Source organism: Leptodactylus fuscus, chromosome 6, assembly GCF_031893055.1.
Source record: "Leptodactylus fuscus isolate aLepFus1 chromosome 6, aLepFus1.hap2, whole genome shotgun sequence".
NCBI classification, from domain to species: domain Eukaryota; kingdom Metazoa; phylum Chordata; class Amphibia; order Anura; family Leptodactylidae; genus Leptodactylus; species Leptodactylus fuscus.
This window is the reverse complement of record NC_134270.1, coordinates 80017846-80040670: the sequence shown is the minus strand read 5'-3', so window position 1 is coordinate 80040670 and position 22825 is coordinate 80017846. Positions and strand designations below refer to the sequence as shown.

The following is a 22825-nucleotide window of genomic DNA, read 5'->3' as shown; positions in this document are numbered from 1 at the left end:
TGGATGGGGACATTAAACTGGGGGCATCTACAGGCAAACATGTCCCCCTCCAGCTATGTCCACGGTTTAATGTTCTCCAGTTGCTCACAGTTTAAAGGGGCTTTAACACTGGGAAAAGTCATTTTTATATAAGCACATCCTTGCATAGTCTTTAAAAAGGCTATTTTACACCTACCCTTAGTATGTAAATTGCCTCAGTAGTGTTTGAATAAGTCGTTTTTATTCATATGGTAATGAGCTTTTCAGTGCACTCCAGCAGTGTCTATGTGCACTGCCTGTTCTATGTGTACATATAGCAGAGGCTGCTGTTCTGATGACTTGTCTCTGCTGTGCATACATATAGAGCAGACAGTGATCACAGACACTTCAGATGCACGGAGCTCATTAGCATGTGAATAAAAACGGACTTATTCAAACACTACTGAGGCAATTTACATACTAAAGCTAGGTGTGAAATAGCCTTTCTAAAGGCTATGGAAGGATGTGCTTATTGAAAAATGACTTCCCAATGATAGAGCCCCTTTTAATGTCCCCATCCAACTGCCCCAGTTTAATGTCACCCTCCCAATTTAATCTGCGCCCCCAGTTTAATGTTCATCTTCATCTCCTCCCAGTTTAATACCCCCTCCATCTGCCCCCAATTTAATGTCCCTCTTCATCTGCCCTCAGTTTAATGGCCCCCTTCATCTGTCTCCATTTTAATGTCCCCCCCCCCCTTCATCTGCTCCAACTTTAATGTCCCCCTCTACCTGCCTCCAGTTTAACATAATAAAACACTAATACTCACCTCCTCTCACTTCCCTCCCGCTCTGAGGTCTCTTGTCCCGGACTGTTCAGGGAGCTGCTGACATGATTTGAATGATGTCATCACATTGCGACTACAGCTCCTGAGGCCATAGCACGCATAAAAGGGCCTTCACACAGAGCGGTAAATCAGGAGCTGTCTGAGGATGGCTCCTGCTTCACCATTGTGTTTAACTCATTTGCGTCCTCCAAATTAACACCTAAAGTCAATTTACAAATGAGAAAATGTTATGCCTATTCTAGAAGCAAAATATTTTTAGAGGATCAATTTTCTAACAATGATTTAAAGTTAAAGGGCCAACATTTTGGCTACTTTAACTCCAATATGCTTTCTTGTAAAGTTTAGATACAGCAAATAGTGCCTTCTAATGAAGATAAAATGTCATTTTTTTTTGTATCTATACAGAGAAAAATCTACTTTATCTTGACCAATGACTTGTAATAACCAGCCATTCACCTTATTACTGTAAGATTACAAATGGTAAAAAGCATAGAAACCGCCTAATGTAGTTGTTCAAAAAGCCACAAATCCCCCTCACCCCCACCGTTTGAGACCACAGACTTCCTTAACCCTCCAATACTTCCCTGTGTTACCTCCTCAGCTTGTTACAATGCTTTCCACTTGTTGGTTAAGGATTCCTCTTTTTAAAACAGTTTATATGAGAAGCAATGGTGGTGTAAGTAGACCAATAATATATAACTGTACAATAATGACTAAATATAGTGATCATACCGTATATTTAACATTAAAACCTTTATTTTAATACACTAATTGGCCACTTTTGAAACTATTTTGTAAATTTATAGCGGGAGACAATGTGCAACCGAGTATCTATGAATACTTTCAGTACTGATAAAGAGCCTAGTAAGCTGGCTAACAGGAATAATACACTGCAATTAGAGATGAGCGAATATACTCGATCGAATACCTGCGCCGCATAGCTCCCGTTGCAAGAACACTTCCGGGGCTTCAAATTTGTACTGCCCCTCCCACCTTCCCTTTCCGCCGGGAGCTATGTGGCGCAGGTATTCGATTGAGTATATTCACTCATCTCTAACTGCACTGCATTATTAAATCAGCAATGAGAAGTTTACATAGCCACCTATTAATGTTAAAATATGTGTAAAATAAATGAATAAAATGTTTAAAAATATTAAAATAAAAGCCTCGCTTTCTCTGACAAACTCCAAAACATTTTTTATATTTTCTTGTCTGTAACAAACCATAAAGCATTATTTTTCCTGCGCAGTGAAAAACACCACAATTTTTTTTGTTTCTTAGTCTCCAAAAATATAATAAAATTTATTAAAAAGTCTGATGTATCCTAGAATAGTACTAATAAAAAGTACAGCTAGTCCTGGAGCAAAGCTCTCAGCTAGCTCTATTGATGGAAAAAATATGGCTTTTAGAAGAATGCAAAACCAATTGATTTATACAAAAAATGGTGGGTTTTTCATATAAATTTAGCAAGAAAGGTAAAGCATAACAATGGCACCTTGTAACTGTATAGACTGCCAGGATCTTGCTACTTGTGCCCATTTTTCTTCTGCAATGTTGCTATCAGTTACTCTAATAGCAAAATGGCCCAGGGTTTCTTCCACTGCCTGCTCCCTTGCAAACCACTTTTTCCACACTGCTGCTGGTGTTGTAATAGCTCCATATACTTCTTCTAGTAGGCGCCAGAACTGTTTAAATGTCCTACTGCCCACTACTTTTGATATCTTGCTGCTGCTTGATGTCTGCCAAACAACACAATGACAATAAGATGTAAAGTCAGTTTTTGCCACTATGTGGTTATGTCTAAGGTTGCTGTTATATATCTTGTTCTTTGTAGTGTGTCAGTGAGCTTGTCAACCCATGGCATAAGGGAAGTATCAAATTTGCAAATACAATTGGGTTGACTGCCTCTATCTGGTTTTGGAATCAGTATTGTTAGCTAAACCATTGGCTTTGCGAATCATCACTGGTCATCCCATCTCTTGAGCTGTGTAAACCACCCTTAAGGCACCTGATGGCCTGCAAATATTGGACTGGAAAAAGAAAATCATAAGGGGTAGAGGGGCTGTCTCATCTAAAATGCATCAATGTGTTGGACTCAATAATTGTTACCCTTCTGTCCATGTGCTGCCTCTCTGGTGGTGCTATTGTCCTCCTAGGCAGGACACCAATGCAGCAAATCACAGACCTCAACAATAACATAGCACATCACTGACTGGCCTCAGTAGTGACACGCTATGTGTGTATATTATGTCACTGCCAAGGCCTATAACTGGCTGCATTGGTGACCTGTCATTACAATGCATGAAAATACAACACCATTGGAGCAGCAGCAGCAAACAATATGAGAACGGAGGTGAGCTGTGGTTTTGCTACCATTTTCTACTTATAACGTTGCATTAAAACTACTTGTACTTCGCTTACTCTTCTTTTAACTGTGTTTACAGCATGTCTTCTATTGACGTCATTGCTCAATTTCTCCTCCCTAAGTCTTAAGTTTCACTTTATAGTAAGAACCTTTTCTGTGAAATCCCTTCACTTCCTAAAACTGACACACATCTATTTTTGTTCCCTTCCCCCTTTGTCTACCCCCATCCTGTGCGTGCCCCCTTCCTAGTGCTCTGTGGTTTCTATATTTTACTGTGACAGAATTATAAACTTGCATGGGCAGCAGTTTATTATAGTTCTATATACGCTACATGAGACCTCATAGGCTTTTTATATACAATAGATGGTCATATTTGGAATGTTCTGAATTCATTATATTGGTGGAATTATAGCAATAAGAGGATTTACATAAATATAAAGGGAAAGTCCAACCAAATCTTTGCAATGATCTCCTGTAATAGTTCGTTCACCGGAGATTTGTAAAATTTTTATTAGTAGGGGAAACTTCAGCATTAGAACTGTCTGTTCAAGCAGATCATAGAAAATGGAGTTGTGAAATCTAAGACAAGTTGCAGTATTCCAGCAGACACTGTATGGACCCTAAAACATGTTCTTAACAATATATTGTATACAGTCCTATGAAAAAGTTTGGGCACCCCTATTAATCTTAATCATTTTTAGTTCTAAATATTTTGGTGTTTGCAACAGCCATTTCAGTTTGATATATCTAATAACTGATGGACACAGTAATATTTCAGGATTGAAATGAGGTTTATTGTACTAACAGAAAATGCGCAATATGCATTAAACCAAAATTTGACCAGTGCAAAAGTATGGGCACCCTTATCATTTTATTGATTTGAATACTCCTAACTACTTTTTACTGACTTACTGAAGCACAAAATTGGTTTTGTAACCTCAGTGAGCTTTGAACTTCATAGCCAGGTGTATCCAATCATGAGAAAAGGTATTTAAGGTGGCCAATTGCAAGTTGTTCTACTATTTGAATCTCCTCTGAAGAGTGGCATCATGGGCTACTCAAAACAACTCTCAAATGATCTGAAAACAAAGATTGTTCAACATAGTTGTTCAGGGGAAGGATACAAAACGTTGTCTCAGAGATTTAACCTGTCAGTTTCCACTGTGAGGAACATAGTAAGGAAATGGAAGACCACAGGGACAGTTCTTGTTAAGCCCAGAAGTGGCAGGCCAAGAAAAATATCAGAAAGGCAGAGAAGAAGAATGGTGAGAACAGTCAAGGACAATCCACAGACCACCTCCAAAGAGCTGCAGCATCATCTTGCTGCAGATGGTGTCACTGTGCATCGGTCAACTATACAGCGCACTTTGCACAAATAGAAGCTGTATGGGAGAGTGATGAGAAAGAAGCCGTTTCTGCACGTACGCCACAAATAGAGTTGCCTGAGGTATGAAAAAGCACATCTGGACAAGGCAGCTTCATTTTGGAAACAAAAATTGAGTTGTTTGGTTATAAAAAAAGGCGTTATGCATGGCGTCCAAAAAGAAACAGCATTCCAAGAAAAACACATGCTACCCACTGTAAAATTTGGTGGAGGTTCCATCATGCTTTGGGGCTGTGTGGCCAATGCCGGCATCGGGAATCTTGTTAAAGTTGAGGGTCGCATGGATTCCACTCAGTATCAGCAGATTCTTGAGAATAATGTTCAAGAATCAGTGACGAAGTTGAAGTTACGCCAGGGATGGATATTTCAGCAAGACAATGATCCAAAACACCGCTCCAAATCCTCAGGCATTCATGCAGAGGAACAATTACAATGTTCTGGAATGGCCATCCCAGTCCCCAGACCTGAATATCATTGAACATCTGTGGGATGATTTGAAGCGGGCTGTCCATGCTCGGCGACCATCTAACTTAACTGAACTTGAATTGTTTGTCCAAAATACCTTTATCCAGGATCCAGGAACTGATTAAAAGCTACAGGAAGCGACTAGAGGCTGTTATCTTTGCAAAAGGAGGATCTACTAAATATTAATGTCACTTTTCTGTTGAGGTGCCCATACTTTTGCACCGGTCAAATTTTGGTTTAATGCATATTGCGCATTTTCTGTTTAGTACAATAAACCTCATTTCAATCCTGAAATATTACTGTGTCCATCAGTTATTAGATATATCAAACTGAAATGGCTGTTGCAAATACCAAAATATTTAGAACTAAAAATGATTAAGATTAATAGGGGTGCCCAAACTTTTTCATAGGACTGTATATCAATTTGTCCCAGCCAGTGGTTTAGGGTCCGTATGTGATTCTTTAATATAGATTTCTATATAAAAAAATAGTTACCAGTTGCGGCACTTGTAGGCACTGCAGCAATGTCTATGGATCAGCGCTGCAGTACCTACACTTGCCATACAATCTGTAGTGAGTATGTAAACTTTACCCAGAGCTTCACTGTCTTGGTACAGGTGACCTGCAGGGGTCCCAGGTCTAATATTGAGAGTCTATCCTATGTATTTATTTGTCTGTTTCTAAGGGGCGATTGTATCTCATTTGTTTTTCTTTAAATCGTCGATGTTTTTGTTATTAAAGCAGCTACCTGAGAAAAGTCCAATATTTCTTCCAAGAATAAACCCAGTCTTGAAAACAGGATTTGTCTGGTTTTGCAATTTAACCCATTGATTTATATAGTTTCAATCTACAGATGTAGTAGAAACAAATGTGGACTATGAGTGCTGAAATACATTTTCTGCTACAGTCCAAAGTATATGGAGTTCCAACATTTGTCCACACTAGAAAAACTTTGCTATTAATAGTTGGATCTTTGCTGAGTGGACACCCAAGACTGATATTTGATTATTTTTTTTCTACAAATGGAGCAATTAGTTATATTCTTTCTTACTAGCCCAAGACTTCGTCTGCGGGTTGTCGGTGGCGGTGAACCGCGCACATCTGCTGTATTGGTGGGGGCGAATATCCACCATGCACAAAGGCGGATCTCCCTTGACCCTGCATACGTTTTTGCCCCAATTCTCCCTGCATCTACCGTGGGCCCCGGAGCACTCTCCCTCCCTCCTGCGAAACCCCATCCCGCGGCCCCCTTAACCATACTGTGGGGCCCCCTCCCGCGCGTCACCATACATGCATGCCCCAGTAATCCTTTGGACAGCCTACTGTCCTGGTTTTCCTTGTGCTGCGTGGCTGGCCACCCTCCTGGCAGCCCCTTAAGTGTGAGCCGCGCACCAACCTCTCATGGGCACCCTTGGCCCTGTAATGGCTTGTTTGTTGGTCCCCCACTGCTAAATTGTAGTGTCACTCCTCGCTGGCCAGGGCCCCTGCGCACGTTCGCCCGACGCTGCAGCCTACAGTCTGGTGCAGTGTTTACCTGGCCGATACAGGCGAGTCCCATGGTGCTGCCCTGGCCCCTGTACACCCTGGCCTGTGGTCACGGCTGTGGGCCGCCGTCCCAGGACTGTCGAGAATGCCGGGGTACTTACTGCTACTGTCGACCCTGCAGATTTTTGCTGCGTTTCCACGTGGCTGCGTGCGCTGTGCCTAACACTTGCTCCCGCTGATGGTGTCGGTGGGCCCCACAGAGCCAGGTGACTTGGCTGCTGCGTGCCGATGTACCGAGCATCTGCCATGTTGGTCGGCTTGCAAAACTGACATGGCCCCGTCCTTCGACTGGCGCGGGCTTATCTGAATGCACTGCTGCTCCACAGGCCCTCCCTTCGCCTGGCACGCACCAATGGGAGCTCCGCTGGCAGAGGCAGGATGACGTAATCTCGGTTCCTGCCGCGGAGCAGGGGCTCGGTTTTGCCGGTCTCGGTGGGCTTGTCGGCGGTGTGGGAGGTTTGCAAAGTAGCCTATCTTTCCTTCGTGACAATTATGTTGGTGTATGCAAAATTTGAGCCCAATCCCTTCAGCCATTTGGCTGTGATAGTGGAACAAACATCCAAACACAAAAACTTTTATTAGTAGGATTATATTTGTGTACTGGACTTTACCTTTTCTTTACCTATTCCATATCTGTTTATTTGATAATCTCAAAGCATATCTTCAATCATATGGTTGCCTTAGCCACTGTGCCCTACTGGAAAAGCAATGCAGAATATTTTTTTTTTCCAGTTTTTCAATAATGGTGATTGTTCAGTTCTGTTTTTGCCTGATCCTCATTTATTCATGTTTTTTCTTTATATTTCATCCTCAGGGCATTGCACATTGCTGTTGCTCACGGAAATCTATCAATAGCCCAGCGAGTGATCTCTCTATTAAACTATGGTAGAAGAGATATAGATGTACCCAACAACCTTAGACAGGTAAGGGAGAGGAACATTCTTTATTGGGTATGTGAGTGAGTGCTTGATAGATTTCCTCAATTGCATTTTAAGAGAAATTTTCACTTAAATGTTGCGGCCTATGTGGCGTAAACTCCATGGCAAAAACCATAGTATTTTATAGTCACTGCAATGTGCCAAACCCATCTTGCAGAAATTCTGTGATTTCCAAAACCTTCACATTTTTGGAATTCGCACCATGTCAATTATACCTATGGAAATGCCAGTGGTTTCCCTATGGCATGCTCTCTACTCTGGTAAATAGATGCCCTGGGAACGTGTACACCCTTTATGATAGGGTATTTGAAAAAGGATTTTATTAAATCTAAGGGTCCGTGCACACGATGTAACGCGGTGCTGATTCTGACACGTAAACTCATGTCAGAGTCAGTGCTTCAAAATAGAATCCCATTGACTTCAGTGGGTTCCGTTTAACGTGCGTAACATATTGATATCAATGGGTTAAAAAGTCTCCCATTGATTTCAATGTGTAGCGCGCGTAAGATGGAACCCATTGAAGTCAATGGGATTCTGTTTTGAAGCGCTGACTCTGACACGAGTTTAGGTGTCAGAATTAGTACTACGTTACATCATGTGCACAGGCCCTAAACCATTTTTATGCTAGCCGATAACGCTTGCTGTATGAAGATGATGTTTGGAGGAAGATTCCATAACCTATTTTTTTTCTTTTTGACTCAATAAAATGATTTATCAAGTCTGGTTGATCTCACTGGCCAAAGATGAATGTAACAGCAGGAAACCCCCAGCCACTTTTGTTGTTACTGAATTGTAGGCAGTTGCATTGTCAGCTGCATATCTTCCATTATTGTCGGTATAAAAGGTCAGACTTTATTATGTACATGTGGCTAATTAATAACTATGAAATTATGTCTAGAATAATTTATTGATTGTAGCACAGTTACATAGTTTATAATGTTAAAACAAACATAGGACCAGCCAGCTCATTCTAATGTTCTGCATTGTTGATCCAGAGCAAGGCAAAACCCAATGTGTTATAGGCCAATTATGCTAATGTTAGGGGAACACGTTTTCTGATGACAAACCTGCCAATGGATCAATGACCTATTGACAGAAATATCTAACTGTAAGCTGTTATGTTATTACAGCACATCCAGAGCTTCTAAAGATCTCCACAGGGAAAATTAAAAAGACATCATAGCTCCAATTGGGATCAATCAGCTGAGACTGTGACTTAAAAATAAAGGGGCCTTTCTGAACTTAAAACAGACCTCACTTTTAAAGCGGCTGTCTTAAACAGACTCATTTCTTCTTGTAAATATTAGACAATGATTGTAAAAGGATTTTATAATATAAAGACAATGCAGAGGTGCAGGTTAGAAGTTTGTGAAGTTTGGGGCATTTCATTACAGGCTATATTTTTCAACACCTAATGGGAAAAACTAGATGTTTAGCTGTAAATGTTGATTCTTTATACTGCTGTTTATTCTCTTATGAAACATCAGGACCCCTTGGAACAAGGACCTGGATATCACTGTTGGGGTATGTTCACACAGAGTTTCTAGCAAGCGGATTTTGATGCGGAATCCACCTCAAAATCCGCCTGCATAAATGGCTCCCATTGACTTCAGTAGCAGAAAAAAGAAACTACATGACCTATCTTGCTGCAGATTCCATGGCTGACTCAGCCATGGCGTCTGCGGCTCGCAACACGCTCCTGTTCAGGTCCATTCATTTTTGGGCCTAATCAGGAGCGGGATGCCACAATGGAATGCCAATGTACTGCATCGGCATCCCATCAGGGCTAGCCGCGCCAAAAAAACACACAACAGAAAAATCTCCTGCCGTGTGATTGAGCCCTTACAGTACCGCAGTACCTGCAGGTCACCCACTGAAACAAAAAGAAAGTCGCCATATAATAAGATGGCACTATAAAAACACATATAAACATCCCGTCTAAACAAGAATATAAAGTAGTACAACATATGTTGATGAATAACTTTTATACAACATAATTGACCCCTGTTCTGTCTAATTCTGCACAATAAAATCCATCATTGTTGTTTCTGCTATGAGGCATCACAATCGGCAGACGTGCACTTTATAATTAGTTCAGTATTTGTCGCTATTGCTGGAAATCACATGACCCCGGGGATCCCCCTTTGCTGTTTATCTACATTTCCTCCTTCTGCAGTAGTACGAGTGAGAACAAGTGATACCACATAACAGACACGACAGAACGCAACAAAAACCATAAGAGTGATAAAACAAAGTCAGTAAAGTGTAACTCGTTTGCAGAAACAGATATAGTAGTGCTGAATTTGTCCTCCTGCATACATAGCTATACATGGGACTGCAGGTATGCTGAATGCATTCTTTTAAAACAATCATAAAATAAACCAGGGGCATAAAAAGTAACATTGAGGTACTATAGCAAATCTTAAAATTGGGTCCCATTATATCATGACTAGAGATGAGCGAACACTAAAATGTTCGAGGTTCGAAATTCGATTCGAACAGCCGCTCACTGTTCGAGTGTTCGAATGGGTTTCGAACCCCATTATAGTCTATGGGGAACATAAACTCGTTAAGGGGGAAACCCAAATTCGTGTCTGGAGGGTCACCAAGTCCACTATGACACCCCAGGAAATGATACCAACACCCTGGAATGACACTGGGACAGCAGGGGAAGCATGTCTGGGGGCATAAAAGTCACTTTATTTCATGGAAATCCCTGTCAGTTTGCGATTTTCGCAAGCTAACTTTTCCCCATAGAAATGCATTGGCCAGTGCTGATTGGCCAGAGTACGGAACTCGACCAATCAGCGCTGGCTCTGCTGGAGGAGGCGGAGTCTAAGATAGCTCCACACCAGTCTCCATTCAGGTCCGACCTTAGACTCCGCCTCCTCCGGCAGAGCCAGCGCTGATTGGCCGAAGGCTGGCCAATGCATTCCTATGCGAATGCAGACTTAGCAGTGCTGAGTCAGTTTTGCTCAACTACACATCTGATGCACACTCGGCACTGCTACATCAGATGTAGCAATCTGATGTAGCAGAGCCGAGGGTGCACTAGAACCCCTGTGCAAACTCAGTTCACGCTAATAGAATGCATTGGCCAGCGCTGATTGGCCAATGCATTCTATTAGCCCGATGAAGTAGAGCTGAATGTGTGTGCTAAGCACACACATTCAGCACTGCTTCATCACGCCAATACAATGCATTAGCCAGTGCTGATTGGCCAGAGTACGGAATTCGGCCAATCAGCGCTGGCTCTGCTGGAGGAGGCGGAGTCTAAGGTCGGACCTGAATGGAGACTGGTGTGGAGCGATCTTAGACTCCGCCTCCTCCAGCAGAGCCAGCGCTGATTGGCCGAATTCCGTACTCTGGCCAATCAGCGCTGGCCAATGCATTCTATTAGCTTGATGAAGCAGAGTGTGCACAAGGGTTCAAGCGCACCCTCGGCTCTGATGTAGCAGAGCTGAGGCTGCACAAGGGTTCAAGCGCACCCTCGGCTCTGATGTAGGAGAGCCGAGGGTGCACTTGAACCCTTGTGCACCCTCAGCTCTGCTACATCAGAGCCGAGGGTGCGCTTGAACCCTTGTGCACACTCTGCTTCATCAAGCTAATAGAATGCATTGGCCAGCGCTGATTGGCCAATGTATTCTATTAGCCTGATGAAGTAGAGCTGAATGTGTGTGCTAAGCACACACATTCAGCTCTACTTCATTGGGCTAATAGAATGCATTGGCCAGCGCTGATTGGCCAGAGTACGGAACTCGACCAATCAGCGCTGGCTCTGCTGGAGGAGGCGGAGTCTAAGATCGCTCCACACCAGTCTCCATTCAGGTCCGACCTTAGACTCCGCCTCCTCCAGCAGAGCCAGCGCTGATTGGCCGAATTCCGTACTCTGGCCAATCAGCACTGGCTAATGCATTGTATTGGCGTGATGAAGCAGTGCTGAATGTGTGTGCTTATCACACACATTCAGCTCTACTTCATCGGGCTAATAGAATGCATTGGCCAATCAGCGCTGGCCAATGCATTCTATTAGCGTGAACTGAGTTTGCACAGGGGTTCTAGTGCACCCTCGGCTCTGCTACATCAGATTGCTACATCTGATGTAGCAGTGCCGAGTGTGCATCAGATGTGTAGTTGAGCAAAACTGACTCAGCACTGCTAAGTCTGCATTCGCATAGGAATGCATTGGCCAGCCTTCGGCCAATCAGCGCTGGCTCTGCCGGAGGAGGCGGAGTCTAAGGTCGGACCTGAATGGAGACTGGTGTGGAGCGATCTTAGACTCCGCCTCCTCCAGCAGAGCCAGCGCTGATTGGTCGAGTTCCGTACTCTGGCCAATCAGCGCTGGCCAATGCATTCTATTAGCCCGATGAAGTAGAGCTGAATGTGTGTGCTTAGCACACACATTCAGCTCTACTTCATCAGGCTAATAGAATACATTGGCCAATCAGCGCTGGCCAATGCATTCTATTAGCTTGATGAAGCAGAGTGTGCACAAGGGTTCAAGCGCACCCTCGGCTCTGATGTAGCAGAGCTGAGGGTGCACAAGGGTTCAAGTGCACCCTCGGCTCTCCTACATCAGAGCCGAGGGTGCGCTTGAACCCTTGTGCAGCCTCGGCTCTGCTACATCAGAGCCGAGGGTGCGCTTGAACCCTTGTGCACACTCTGCTTCATCAAGCTAATAGAATGCATTGGCCAGCACTGATTGGCCAGAGTACGGAATTCGGCCAATCAGCGCTGGCCAATGCATCCCTATGGGAAAAAGTTTATCTCACAAAAATCACAATTACACACCCGATAGAGCCCCAAAAAGTTATTTTTAATAACATTCCCCCCTAAATAAAGGTTATCCCTAGCTATCCCTGCCTGTACAGCTATCCCTGTCTCATAGTCACAAAGTTCACATTCTCATATGACCCGGATTTGAAATCCACTATTCGTCTAAAAAGGAGGTCACCTGATTTCGGCAGCCAATGACTTTTTCCAATTTTTTTCAATGCCCCCGGTGTCGTAGTTCCTGTCCCACCTCCCCTGCGCTGTTATTGGTGCAAAAAAGGCGCCAGGGAAGGTGGGAGGGGAATCGAATTTTGGCGCACTTTACCACGTGGTGTTCGATTCGATTCGAACATGGCGAACACCCTGATATCCGATCGAACATGTGTTCGATAGAACACTGTTCGCTCATCTCTAATCATGACCACCTTAAGTAGGAAGTTCAAAACTTAAAAAGTGATATCACAGTACAGGAATAATACACAAAAAGATAACTGTGTAAACTGTGACATGACCGCATATGAAGAAATAGTAGGCTTCAGATGGTTGTTCTAGTCAACCGTTCAATGTATTATTAAATGGCAGACACTGTGCAAAGATTTCATATGTGGGACCCCCATCACCACCACCTAGATATACCTGACCTGCACAAATTATAATGCTCCCTCAAAGGCCCCAATATAGTATAACTTCCTCTCACACAGTGTAATGGCACCCTAGTGGCCCCATAGAATATTCCCCTTATAATGTCCCCCTACAGGTTGCCCCCCACAGATTCATGTCCTCCCACCCTCTGGCTGCCCCCATAGTGTCACACACACCCCAGTTACCATGTCATGTTCTCAACCCAGGATGCCCCCACAGTAGCATGTCCTCCCACACTGACATTCTGACATTCCCCCCTCAGGTGCTCCCACAGTATCATGTCCTCACCCTAGGTTGCTCCCACAGTATCATGTCCTCACCCCAGGTTGCTTCCACAGTATCATGCCACCCCTCCCCCCACACTGACATGCCTCCCTCAGGTGCTCTCACAGTATCATGTCCTCACCCCTGTTTGCCCTCACAGTTCATGACCCCCTACGCTGACCTGCCCCCCTCAGGTGCTCCCACAGTATCATGTCCTCACCCCCGGTTGCCTTCACAGCTTCATGTCTCCCCACCCCCAGGTAGCCCCTACAGTGTCATGCCCAGACCACCCCCATATCATGTCCTCACTCCAGATTGCCCCCACAGTGTCATGTCCCCCAAACTAACATGCCCCCTTCATTCCCCCCCCCCCAGTATTGGTTGTTATTGTTATTGCACAAGTATTAGTAAGGTTAAATGGAGCATTTGCAAAACATTCCAGAAGATAAAGATCCTAGTGGCATATGATTTGCTCAAAACTTACCTCATAGGCTTACAACAAATAGGGTTGTATGCTCCTTTTTTACATTCACATCTCCCAGGGACAAGGTAGCTGATACATCTTTTTATGCGTTCTACCTCAAAACAGTGACAAAGAAGCAGTCCATGGACCTAGTTAAATTGAACGGCAAAACAGTTTTAACCTTCTGACCAACTGATAAACTTCTGATAGTCCACTACATATAATGAGACCTCACCCTCTGGATTATTGCAAGTTTTCAATGACCAATTCACTATGAGAGAATGCATGGGAATCTGGAAGGGTAATGGGAAGATATCAGTTTGCAGAGTAACTTATTTACAGAGTGAGTAATTTATTGTGTCCAGTCTTCTCTTTTGTCCTTCTTTATTGACTCTTTTTATTTACACCTTTGTTTTCTTCCAGACGCCACTTCACCTTGCAGTAATCACCGATCAACCAGAATTTGTGGCTCTTCTTCTGCAACATAGGGCCTCCCCTATAATTCCCGACCGAAATGGACAAACATGCGTTCACTTGGCATGTGAATATGGAAGTGTTAGGAGTCTGGAGGCTTTGATGAGGGCTGGAATCAGAGATCTGGAAGCCACTAATTATCAAGGTGTGAAACTATGTAATAAGTGACTATGATATCCAGTTGGTGAATTTAATATTCTTTTGTCATGTGAATATACAATTTACAAGTATAATTAATACACACATGTTCCCTCGACACCAATGGCTCTCACACTGCCTCCTAGAGTTCAAATTATTATGGAAAAAATTACCAGAAATGTTTGGTTGCTGCGCTAGAGTATTAGTTGTAGAAAACACAAAGCTCTGAATTTCTTCTTGCAAAGGTTTTGCTGTATCCAGTTCATCAGTTGAGTGATGGTTTATGTATTCTCTGGTTTTATGTGCTGCCGCATGGCTCTGGCTTGTGCATGACTTAGGGCACGTTCACATAGTGGACTTTGCAGCTGGATTCCCTCTACAAATTTTACTGTAGAAATTATCCCTTGAAATTAATGGGAGGAGGACTTTTAGCAACAGATTTCACCGCAAAAATTCCATCCTGTGAACTTACCGTTATGTGCTGTATTACAACTCTACACAGCCCTGATCATGTTCAGAACTCTATAGCAAAAACATGATAAAGAATTACATTTATAATGACTTCTAACATCCTTGTAGATTCTTCTGTTTTATTAATGCATTTTCAGTACTCTGCCCCAGCTCACTGTGCCAGGTAACAGCAATTTACGTTTTATTTCATTTTAGTGATAAAGGAAACCCCCTTCTATTTACAGTATATGACAACAAATCACACACATTCTCAAGCATCCACTTCCTTCCACTAAATTTGACACCTTTTATATCACTTTGTCACCTAATCCACTGTTGCAGTTGGCAAGGTCATGTACACTGGTAAACCAAGTGGAAGTGCATTCTCATACTCAGGCTATACAGCTGCCAATTCATTAGTTTGTACTTTCTGGATTTTCTCTACATCTCCATAGTTAACAAAATAATTGTAATTACATCACAACCTGTATGGTGTTGTGCAGTTTCACCTGGATGGGTGCTCCATGTATCACTACATTTGTATTGTAAAATAACTGGCTCCATGTCACTCATTGTACCCGTTTTCTTTGTTCCTTCAGGTATGACCGCACTGCATGTGGCCATCAGGTCAGGACGTAGGGATATCACTGCATGTTTACTGGAGCATGGAGCTGACATGAATGCCATGGTATAAAACCCTTTAATATCTTCCTTTTTGAATTTATTCTTTTATTTATTATCCGCATTGAATACACAGATTTAAATCTATATTATAATCAACACTACTAGGAGCTTCATGCTTGATACCTGCTCCTATTTCTGTTTGTTGTTTTTCTGACTTAAAGGGGTTGTTCAACATAAATAGACAACCCTTTTAATGTTTAAGTCAGCTGATGGCAGTGGAAAAAAAAAGAAGCATACTCACCTGTCCCATTGTTCCAGTGTCCTCCCGCGCATCCCAATTCTTCTGCTCCAGCAGCATTTTCTGGAGTTCTGCTGAAGCCACTGATTGGCCTCAGAGGTCATGTGAGCCAATCAGCAAAGGACCAATCAGCAAAGGACCTGCAATGTCACCACCTGCGACACCACGGGTCCTCTTCCTGAGGCCTGCTGAGGCCGCTGATTGGCCACTGGAGCAGAAGAACCGGGACACACAGGAGGGCACCAGAGCAATGGGGACAGGTGAGTATGCATTTAAAAAAAAATTAAAAAAATTTACTGCCCCTAGCTCATTTAGACGTTTTCCTGGACAACCCTTTTGCAACCCTCAGTACACATAGATGATGATGGTAGATAAGTACCATTTGTATTTATAGTTGGCATGTCTATGATTATTGCAACCAGTAGAAGGTTCATACACTAGCTTCATAGAAACCACATATGGTACTTTGTACTATATAGGATGCTTGTATGCAAAATATCTGACAACTTTGTTGTTTAATTCTAGAAAGCTGTGTTATCATGGTTAATTTAGCTTTGCTATCTTGGTTAATTTCAGTCTTTTCTACAGGATTTAAAGAGCGGAAAAAGCCCCTTGATCCAGGCTGTGGAAAGTGGTTTTGAGGAGCTGGTGTCACTTTTGCTTCAGGTGAATGTTATATATGGTATTCTACATGGTCCATAACTATGTATCAATGAATGTGCGATGAACGAGTTTTAAAGGGATCCTATCATTAGAATCCCTTTTTTTCTAACTAACATGAAGAAATAGCCTTAAGAAAGGCTAGTCTTCTCCTACCTTTAGAGGTCTTCTCCGCGCCGCCATTCAGTAGATATTCTGCTTTCCGAATTTATGCAAATGAGTCCTCTCGCAGGACTGGGGATGGGATGGGCCCCAGCACTCAAACAGCACTGGGGGCGTCCCCAATGATGCGAGAGAACTCTCCAGTGCTGCCTCCGTCTTCTTGCTGTCGGCTCTGCCTGAGGTCCACTGGCAGAGCCGATTGCGCATGTGTAGAAGACTGAAAGCCAGGCCGTAAGACAACGCGTAGAGTCCGGTTCCTGAAGAAGATGGAAGAGGTGCTGGAGAGTTCTCTCGCAGCACTGGGGACACCCCCAGTGCTGTTTGAGCACTGGGGCCTGCCCCCAGTACTACGAGAGAACTCATTTGCATAAAGATGGAAAACGGAATATCTACCAAACGGCGGCACGCAAAAGACATCTAAAGGTAGGAGAATACCATTTCTTAAGGCTATTCCTACATGTTAGTTAGAAAAAAAAGGATTCTATTGCTAGGAGCCCTTTAAAGATTTTCCAAAGAATATGAAAATAAGGTCTCCTTGATGGGGAAAACAAACAAATGCAGGCTATCTAAGAAAACATAGTCCCCTTCTGATTAGGACTTCTCACCATACCAGTGCCTTGCTTTACACTAATGAGGGGCACTAATCCTGAAGCAGTTGTCTTACTTATTTTTGGAATAGATGTTCTAGTTTGACTTTAATCCCAATCAGTGGCTCCAGGTTTTGTTCCTTCCAAAAGGTGGTGCTAGAATGAGTTTAACCTTATCTCTCAAAGAGAACTTTTTGCATCTTCTTTTTCCAGAATAATTGGTAGAGCATGCATGGCATCTTAAACCCTACAAAATGCATCCATAATTTCCTATGAGTTATCTTCTCATGCATTTAGTGCCCCTGCCTGATAATTTACTAACAACGAGGTAATCATGGTTGGATTTCTGACAAATGTCAGACCATAGAAGGTTTGTGCATTCATGGTGTCCTTTGGCAACTTATCAAGACAGAATACTGTTTTCAATAGGGTTGACATTTCCCATATTTAGTTGAGGATCAGACTGGACTGAAAAAGTAATAAAATGATGAATACAGACTGTGCCCATTTTTCCTGCAACCATCACCATTGACTTTAATGTTTAAACACAAGAGACGTGCTTTCTTCCACTTATTGTGTTGGATGCCAGATAAAGTCCTGTTCGAATAATTTTCTCTTCCATTTAAAAATTAAACAAACAACAAAATCTTCAGTCTTGTTTTCAACATTGAAGTTAATGATGATGAATACAGACAAAATGTACACCATCTCCAGCCGTCATTTTATTAAAATGAATCAGCACATGGACTAAATAGCGAAAATGTGAACCTAGTCTTAGATGTGTAAAATGAGAAAATCTAAGCTTCAAAAAATTTTGTAGATCTTTGAATTATTTATATTTGAAAATATTTAACATGATTTGTCTAATTTGTATTTACTTATTTTTCTTTCATTTTATATTGTGTGTTGTGTAGTGTGCCTGCAAACATTAAAAAGCAAAAAAGAAACAAAAAAAAACAAAGCAGGCCTCTAATCCCAGCAGCAACAAATCCAGTCTTCAGTTTTCAGGTCCCTGGGCTGTTTGCAACTACTATGACTGCTGCAACCCATTACAAGCCCCTGCAGTCACCCCTTCACAAATTAAAGAGTTCACCTAGCACAAATGGAGCATCACTTCTGACATCATCTGGGTGTACCTGTACATAGAAATAAGTGGTTATGGCCTCTTTAGTAGCCCTACAGGGCATTTGACCGTATCAAACTAATGACAGTAACTTCTAGAGTTGCAGCTACACTTTCCAAAGATGCCTCTCTTATTCTGTATTTCAGCTCCAGTTTGAAGCTCAAAAGGGGCTTTAGGAGTGTTCCTTCTCCTGTAAGGGTTTTGGTCTCCACTCTGAGTACCCGCTTCTTACTACAGACAAAGTGTAACAAAGTAGAAACTGTCACTAAAGCAATAGGGACAGAGCAGGGTGCCAGTTAGAGGTAGTTATCTAAAGCAGAGAGTAAAGCCCCAGCAGGAGATTAAGCATCCCAAAATCCCCTTCCAGGTAATTTGCAAAAAATAAAACACTGCTTTTGATGAAAATGGAGATGCAATGCAGAAGAAAGGCATCTTTGGAAAGTTTCCTCCTGACAGACTCCTATTACATGTGGATATGGGAAAACCCATTTAGGGTAGATACAACTCAAAAAGCCCAACAGTTATTTGAACAGGATGAGTGCAAAGAGGGTTCTCAGCATTTGAAGGTAGGCAGTGACATCTTCCATTCACTGACAGCAAGCAGAGATTTGAATTTGAAATGAAAAGTGTATTTGAAAGTTGGATAACTGTTCGTTCTGGACTGATTGTCCTTTATTTACTCAAGACTGTAAAACCCCTCGCTGTCATATCCTTGTTGTATGGATCTATAATATGGCACCCATAGCCTGTTGTAGGCCTACAACATATGGTACCTTCCATTTTATATATAATGATCTACGCATGAAGTATTATGGAGGCAGATGGTATGTCTATAGATCTGTGTTATGAACCTGCAGGAGAAACTCACATTTTTTGTGATAATTGAATAGTTAAATGCTTTACTATATAAATAAAGACTTGATTAGAGGATTTACTTATTAACACTTATTTACGTGTTATCTACAGAGAGGAGCAGAAATCAATGGATCAACTTATGCAGGGAACACAGCATTGCATGTGGCGAGTGGACGAGGTCTTCATGAGATTACGCGTTTACTACTGAAAAGTGGAGCTGATGGTACCATAAAGAACTGTCACAATGACACTGCCATGACAGTAGCAAAAGACAGAAAGGTGAGCCATGATACATATATACATATATTCTGAAGTGGTCTGCAACCTTTGACTCCCTAGCTGTTACAAGATTGCAATTCTCAGAGGTCGACATTAGCATCAGAAACAGTAAGGACACAATAACTATCTTGTGCCCAGTGTTTCTAATACAGTCCTATGAAAAAGTTTGGGCACCCCTATTAATCTTAATCATTTTTAGTTCTAAATATTTTGGTGTTTGCAACAGCCATTTCAGTTTGATATATCTAATAACTGATGGACACAGTAATATTTCAGGATTGAAATGAGGTTTATTGTACTAACAGAAAATGTGCAATATGCATTAAACCAAAATTTGACCGGTGCAAAAGTATGGGCACCCTTATCATTTTATTGATTTGAATACTCCTAACTACTTTTTACTGACTTACTGAAGCACAAAATTGGTTTTGTAACCTCAGTGAGCTTTGAACTTCATAGCCAGGTGTATCCAATCATGAGAAAAGGTATTTAAGGTGGCCAATTGCAAGTTGTTCTACTATTTGAATCTCCTCTGAAGAGCGGCATCATGGGCTACTCAAAACAACTCTCAAATGATCTGAAAACAAAGATTGTTCAACATAGTTGTTCAGGGGAAGGATACAAAACGTTGTCTCAGAGATTTAACCTGTCAGTTTCCACTGTGAGGAAAATAGTAAGGAAATGGAAGACCACAGGGACAGTTCTTGTTAAGCCCAGAAGTGGCAGGCCAAGAAAAATATCAGAAAGGCAGAGAAGAAGAATGGTGAGAACAGTCAAGGACAATCCACAGACCACCTCCAAAGAGCTGCAGCATCATCTTGCTGCAGATGGTGTCACTGTGCATCGGTCAACTATACAGCGCACTTTGCACAAATAGAAGCTGTATGGGAGAGTGATGAGAAAGAAGCCGTTTCTGCACGTACGCCACAAATAGAGTTGCCTGAGGTATGAAAAAGCACATTTTGACAAGGCAGCTTCATTTTGGAAACAAAAATTGAGTTGTTTGGTTATAAAAAAAGGTGTTATGCATGGCGTCCAAAAAGAAACAGCATTCCAAGAAAAACACATGCTACCCACTGTAAAATTTGGTGGAGGTTCCATCATGCTTTGGGGCTGTGTGGCCAATGCCGGCATCGGGAATCTTGTTAAAGTTGAGGGTCGCATGGATTCCACTCAGTATCAGCAGATTCTTGAGAATAATGTTCAAGAATCAGTGACGAAGTTGAAGTTACGCCGGGGATGGATATTTCAGCAAGACAATGATCCAAAACACCGCTCCAAATCGACTCAGGCATTCATGCAGAGGAACAATTACAATGTTCTGGAATGGCCATCCCAGTCCCCAGACCTGAATATCATTGAACATCTGTGGGATGATTTGAAGCGGGCTGTCCATGCTCGGCGACCATCTAACTTAACTGAACTTGAATTGTTTGTCCAAAATACCTTTATCCAGGATCCAGGAACTGATTAAAAGCTACAGGAAGCGACTAGAGGCTGTTATCTTTGCAAAAGGAGGATCTACTAAATATTAATGTCACTTTTCTGTTGAGGTGCCCATACTTTTGCACCGGTCAAATTTTGGTTTAATGCATATTGCGCATTTTCTGTTAGTACAATAAACCTCATTTCAATCCTGAAATATTACTGTGTCCATCAGTTATTAGATATATCAAACTGAAATGGCTGTTGCAAATACCAAAATATTTAGAACTAAAAATGATTAAGATTAATAGGGGTGCCCAAACTTTTTCATAGGACTGTATGTTTTCATGATGTTGCTGTATGATGTTTAACTTTTATTCATTTTCTTTAGGGGAAGGGGGTAGAAAAAAAAAAAACAGCACTTCCCCAGTCTTTTTTTTTATTTTTTTTTTATAGGTTGTTGTACTATATAGCACTATTTTAGCACCATTACATTTACACATAATACCAGAGATGTATATTAGATTATATTTCTAGTTTTCATTTGAACGATAACTTTTTTTTTTTTTGCGTAGTAGCTTGAGTTTGGAAACAAGTTGTATTTTTTTAGTGTCCCATTTCGATGTACTGCACGCATACAGATGTGCTCCCCCTTACCTGTCCACTTTGACGGACAAGTGAGGATATGTACATAGGATGTGTACATAGTAGATTAGGTTGAATAAAGACACAGGTCCATCAAGTACAACCTATACAGAGGAAGGCAAAAAAAAAAAAAAAAACACCCCACAAGGCCTATGTCAGTTGCCACATTTCAGGGCAAAAAAAAATTCCTTTTTGACTCCAATCTAGCAATTACTATAAAACCCTGGATCAACTTATCCTTAGCAAAATCTAAAACCCATAACCCGTGTATCACAAGTTATGCAGCTCTTCTCAAAAGCAACATCATTTTGTGCTAACTTATCCCAATGTAATTTTCTAACTATCAAAGATAAGTAGAGAAAGAATTGGGGAGCACTCACCATTGAGGCGTAAATTTCTTAAAACTTTCTTAAATCGAGCATGCCTCTCAACTTATTATGTTTATTTTTTTCTGAAGATTAAATAAATTGAGAAGTTTTAAGAAATTTGCGCCTCAAGGGTGAGTACCCTCCACTTCTTTCTCTACTTATCTTTGTTTGTGGACTATTTTTTAGGGGAGTAGAGCAAGACCCGGGTAGGCACGTTATTACATTGACCACTGCTCCTATTTTTTCCCCTATGCCGCTAATGTGCAACTGATAGTAGTGGCACCTCTCATGGTTTCTCGTTTTTGCCCTTAATATTCGAACTATGCTACACTCATCAACATTGAAATTGCAAAACCAAAAAGGACAAGCCATAAGGTTATGCATATCGCGTTGTATCAGGTGTTGGTAAGATCTGCAAATAACATTTTCAAGCACCTAGCTCCAATCTGAGGAAGGTGAGTGGTGGGGCATAAAAGACAAAGTCAAAGCAAACTTTTTTAGCTATGTGAATTCTCAAAACTTGGATTAAGTATTGGAGGATAATTGTGTGATGCCTCCTGTTCTTCGATGTTAGTGACACTTGATTCAAAACTGAAATGGATAGAATCCTTGAACTGAAAAAGACCATGGTTTATCATTTCAGCAGATCACAGAGACTGTGACACTGTAGGAAAACTGAACAATGGCATTCATAACAATGTTAGTGTTATTTACTGTAATGCAAGTGCCATAACTAACACACATTCAGGGTAGTCCCTCTTCAGTTCTCCAATGATTCATGAAAACAGTAAATGGACTCTTGTTGGCTCTTACAATAGACTTATTTATTGAAATCTGAAAGTTCTAAGAGGAACAAAATTTTCAGCTTGTATTAAATAAAACATGAGTGTAGTAAAAAAAAAAAAGTTAAAAAATCCCCATCTATATACAATGCACTTCTGTAGGATGTCATCCTTAGAAACTACAACACAAGACTCTTCAAGCAGCTGAATGGCTGGCCATACACTTAACAGCACTGAAGGGCTGGATTGAAATCCAACTGGGAGCAAAAACTACATTAAATTTGTGTCTGTTTTTGTTTTTTTATTTTCAT

At 41.8% G+C, this 22825-nt stretch overlaps 1 protein-coding gene across 1 annotated transcript in view; it reads left to right on the top strand.

The window, feature by feature from the left end:
• BCL3 (BCL3 transcription coactivator) overlaps positions 1-22825 on the top strand; it is a 60313-nt gene that overhangs the window by 27812 nt on the left and 9676 nt on the right. Inside the window, exons 3-7 of the mRNA XM_075278599.1 lie at positions 7379-7487; positions 14068-14263; positions 15306-15394; positions 16217-16294; positions 19127-19294. Coding sequence (XP_075134700.1) covers positions 7379-7487; positions 14068-14263; positions 15306-15394; positions 16217-16294; positions 19127-19294 — 640 coding nt within the window. The remainder of the gene's footprint in view (positions 1-7378; positions 7488-14067; positions 14264-15305; positions 15395-16216; positions 16295-19126; positions 19295-22825) is intronic.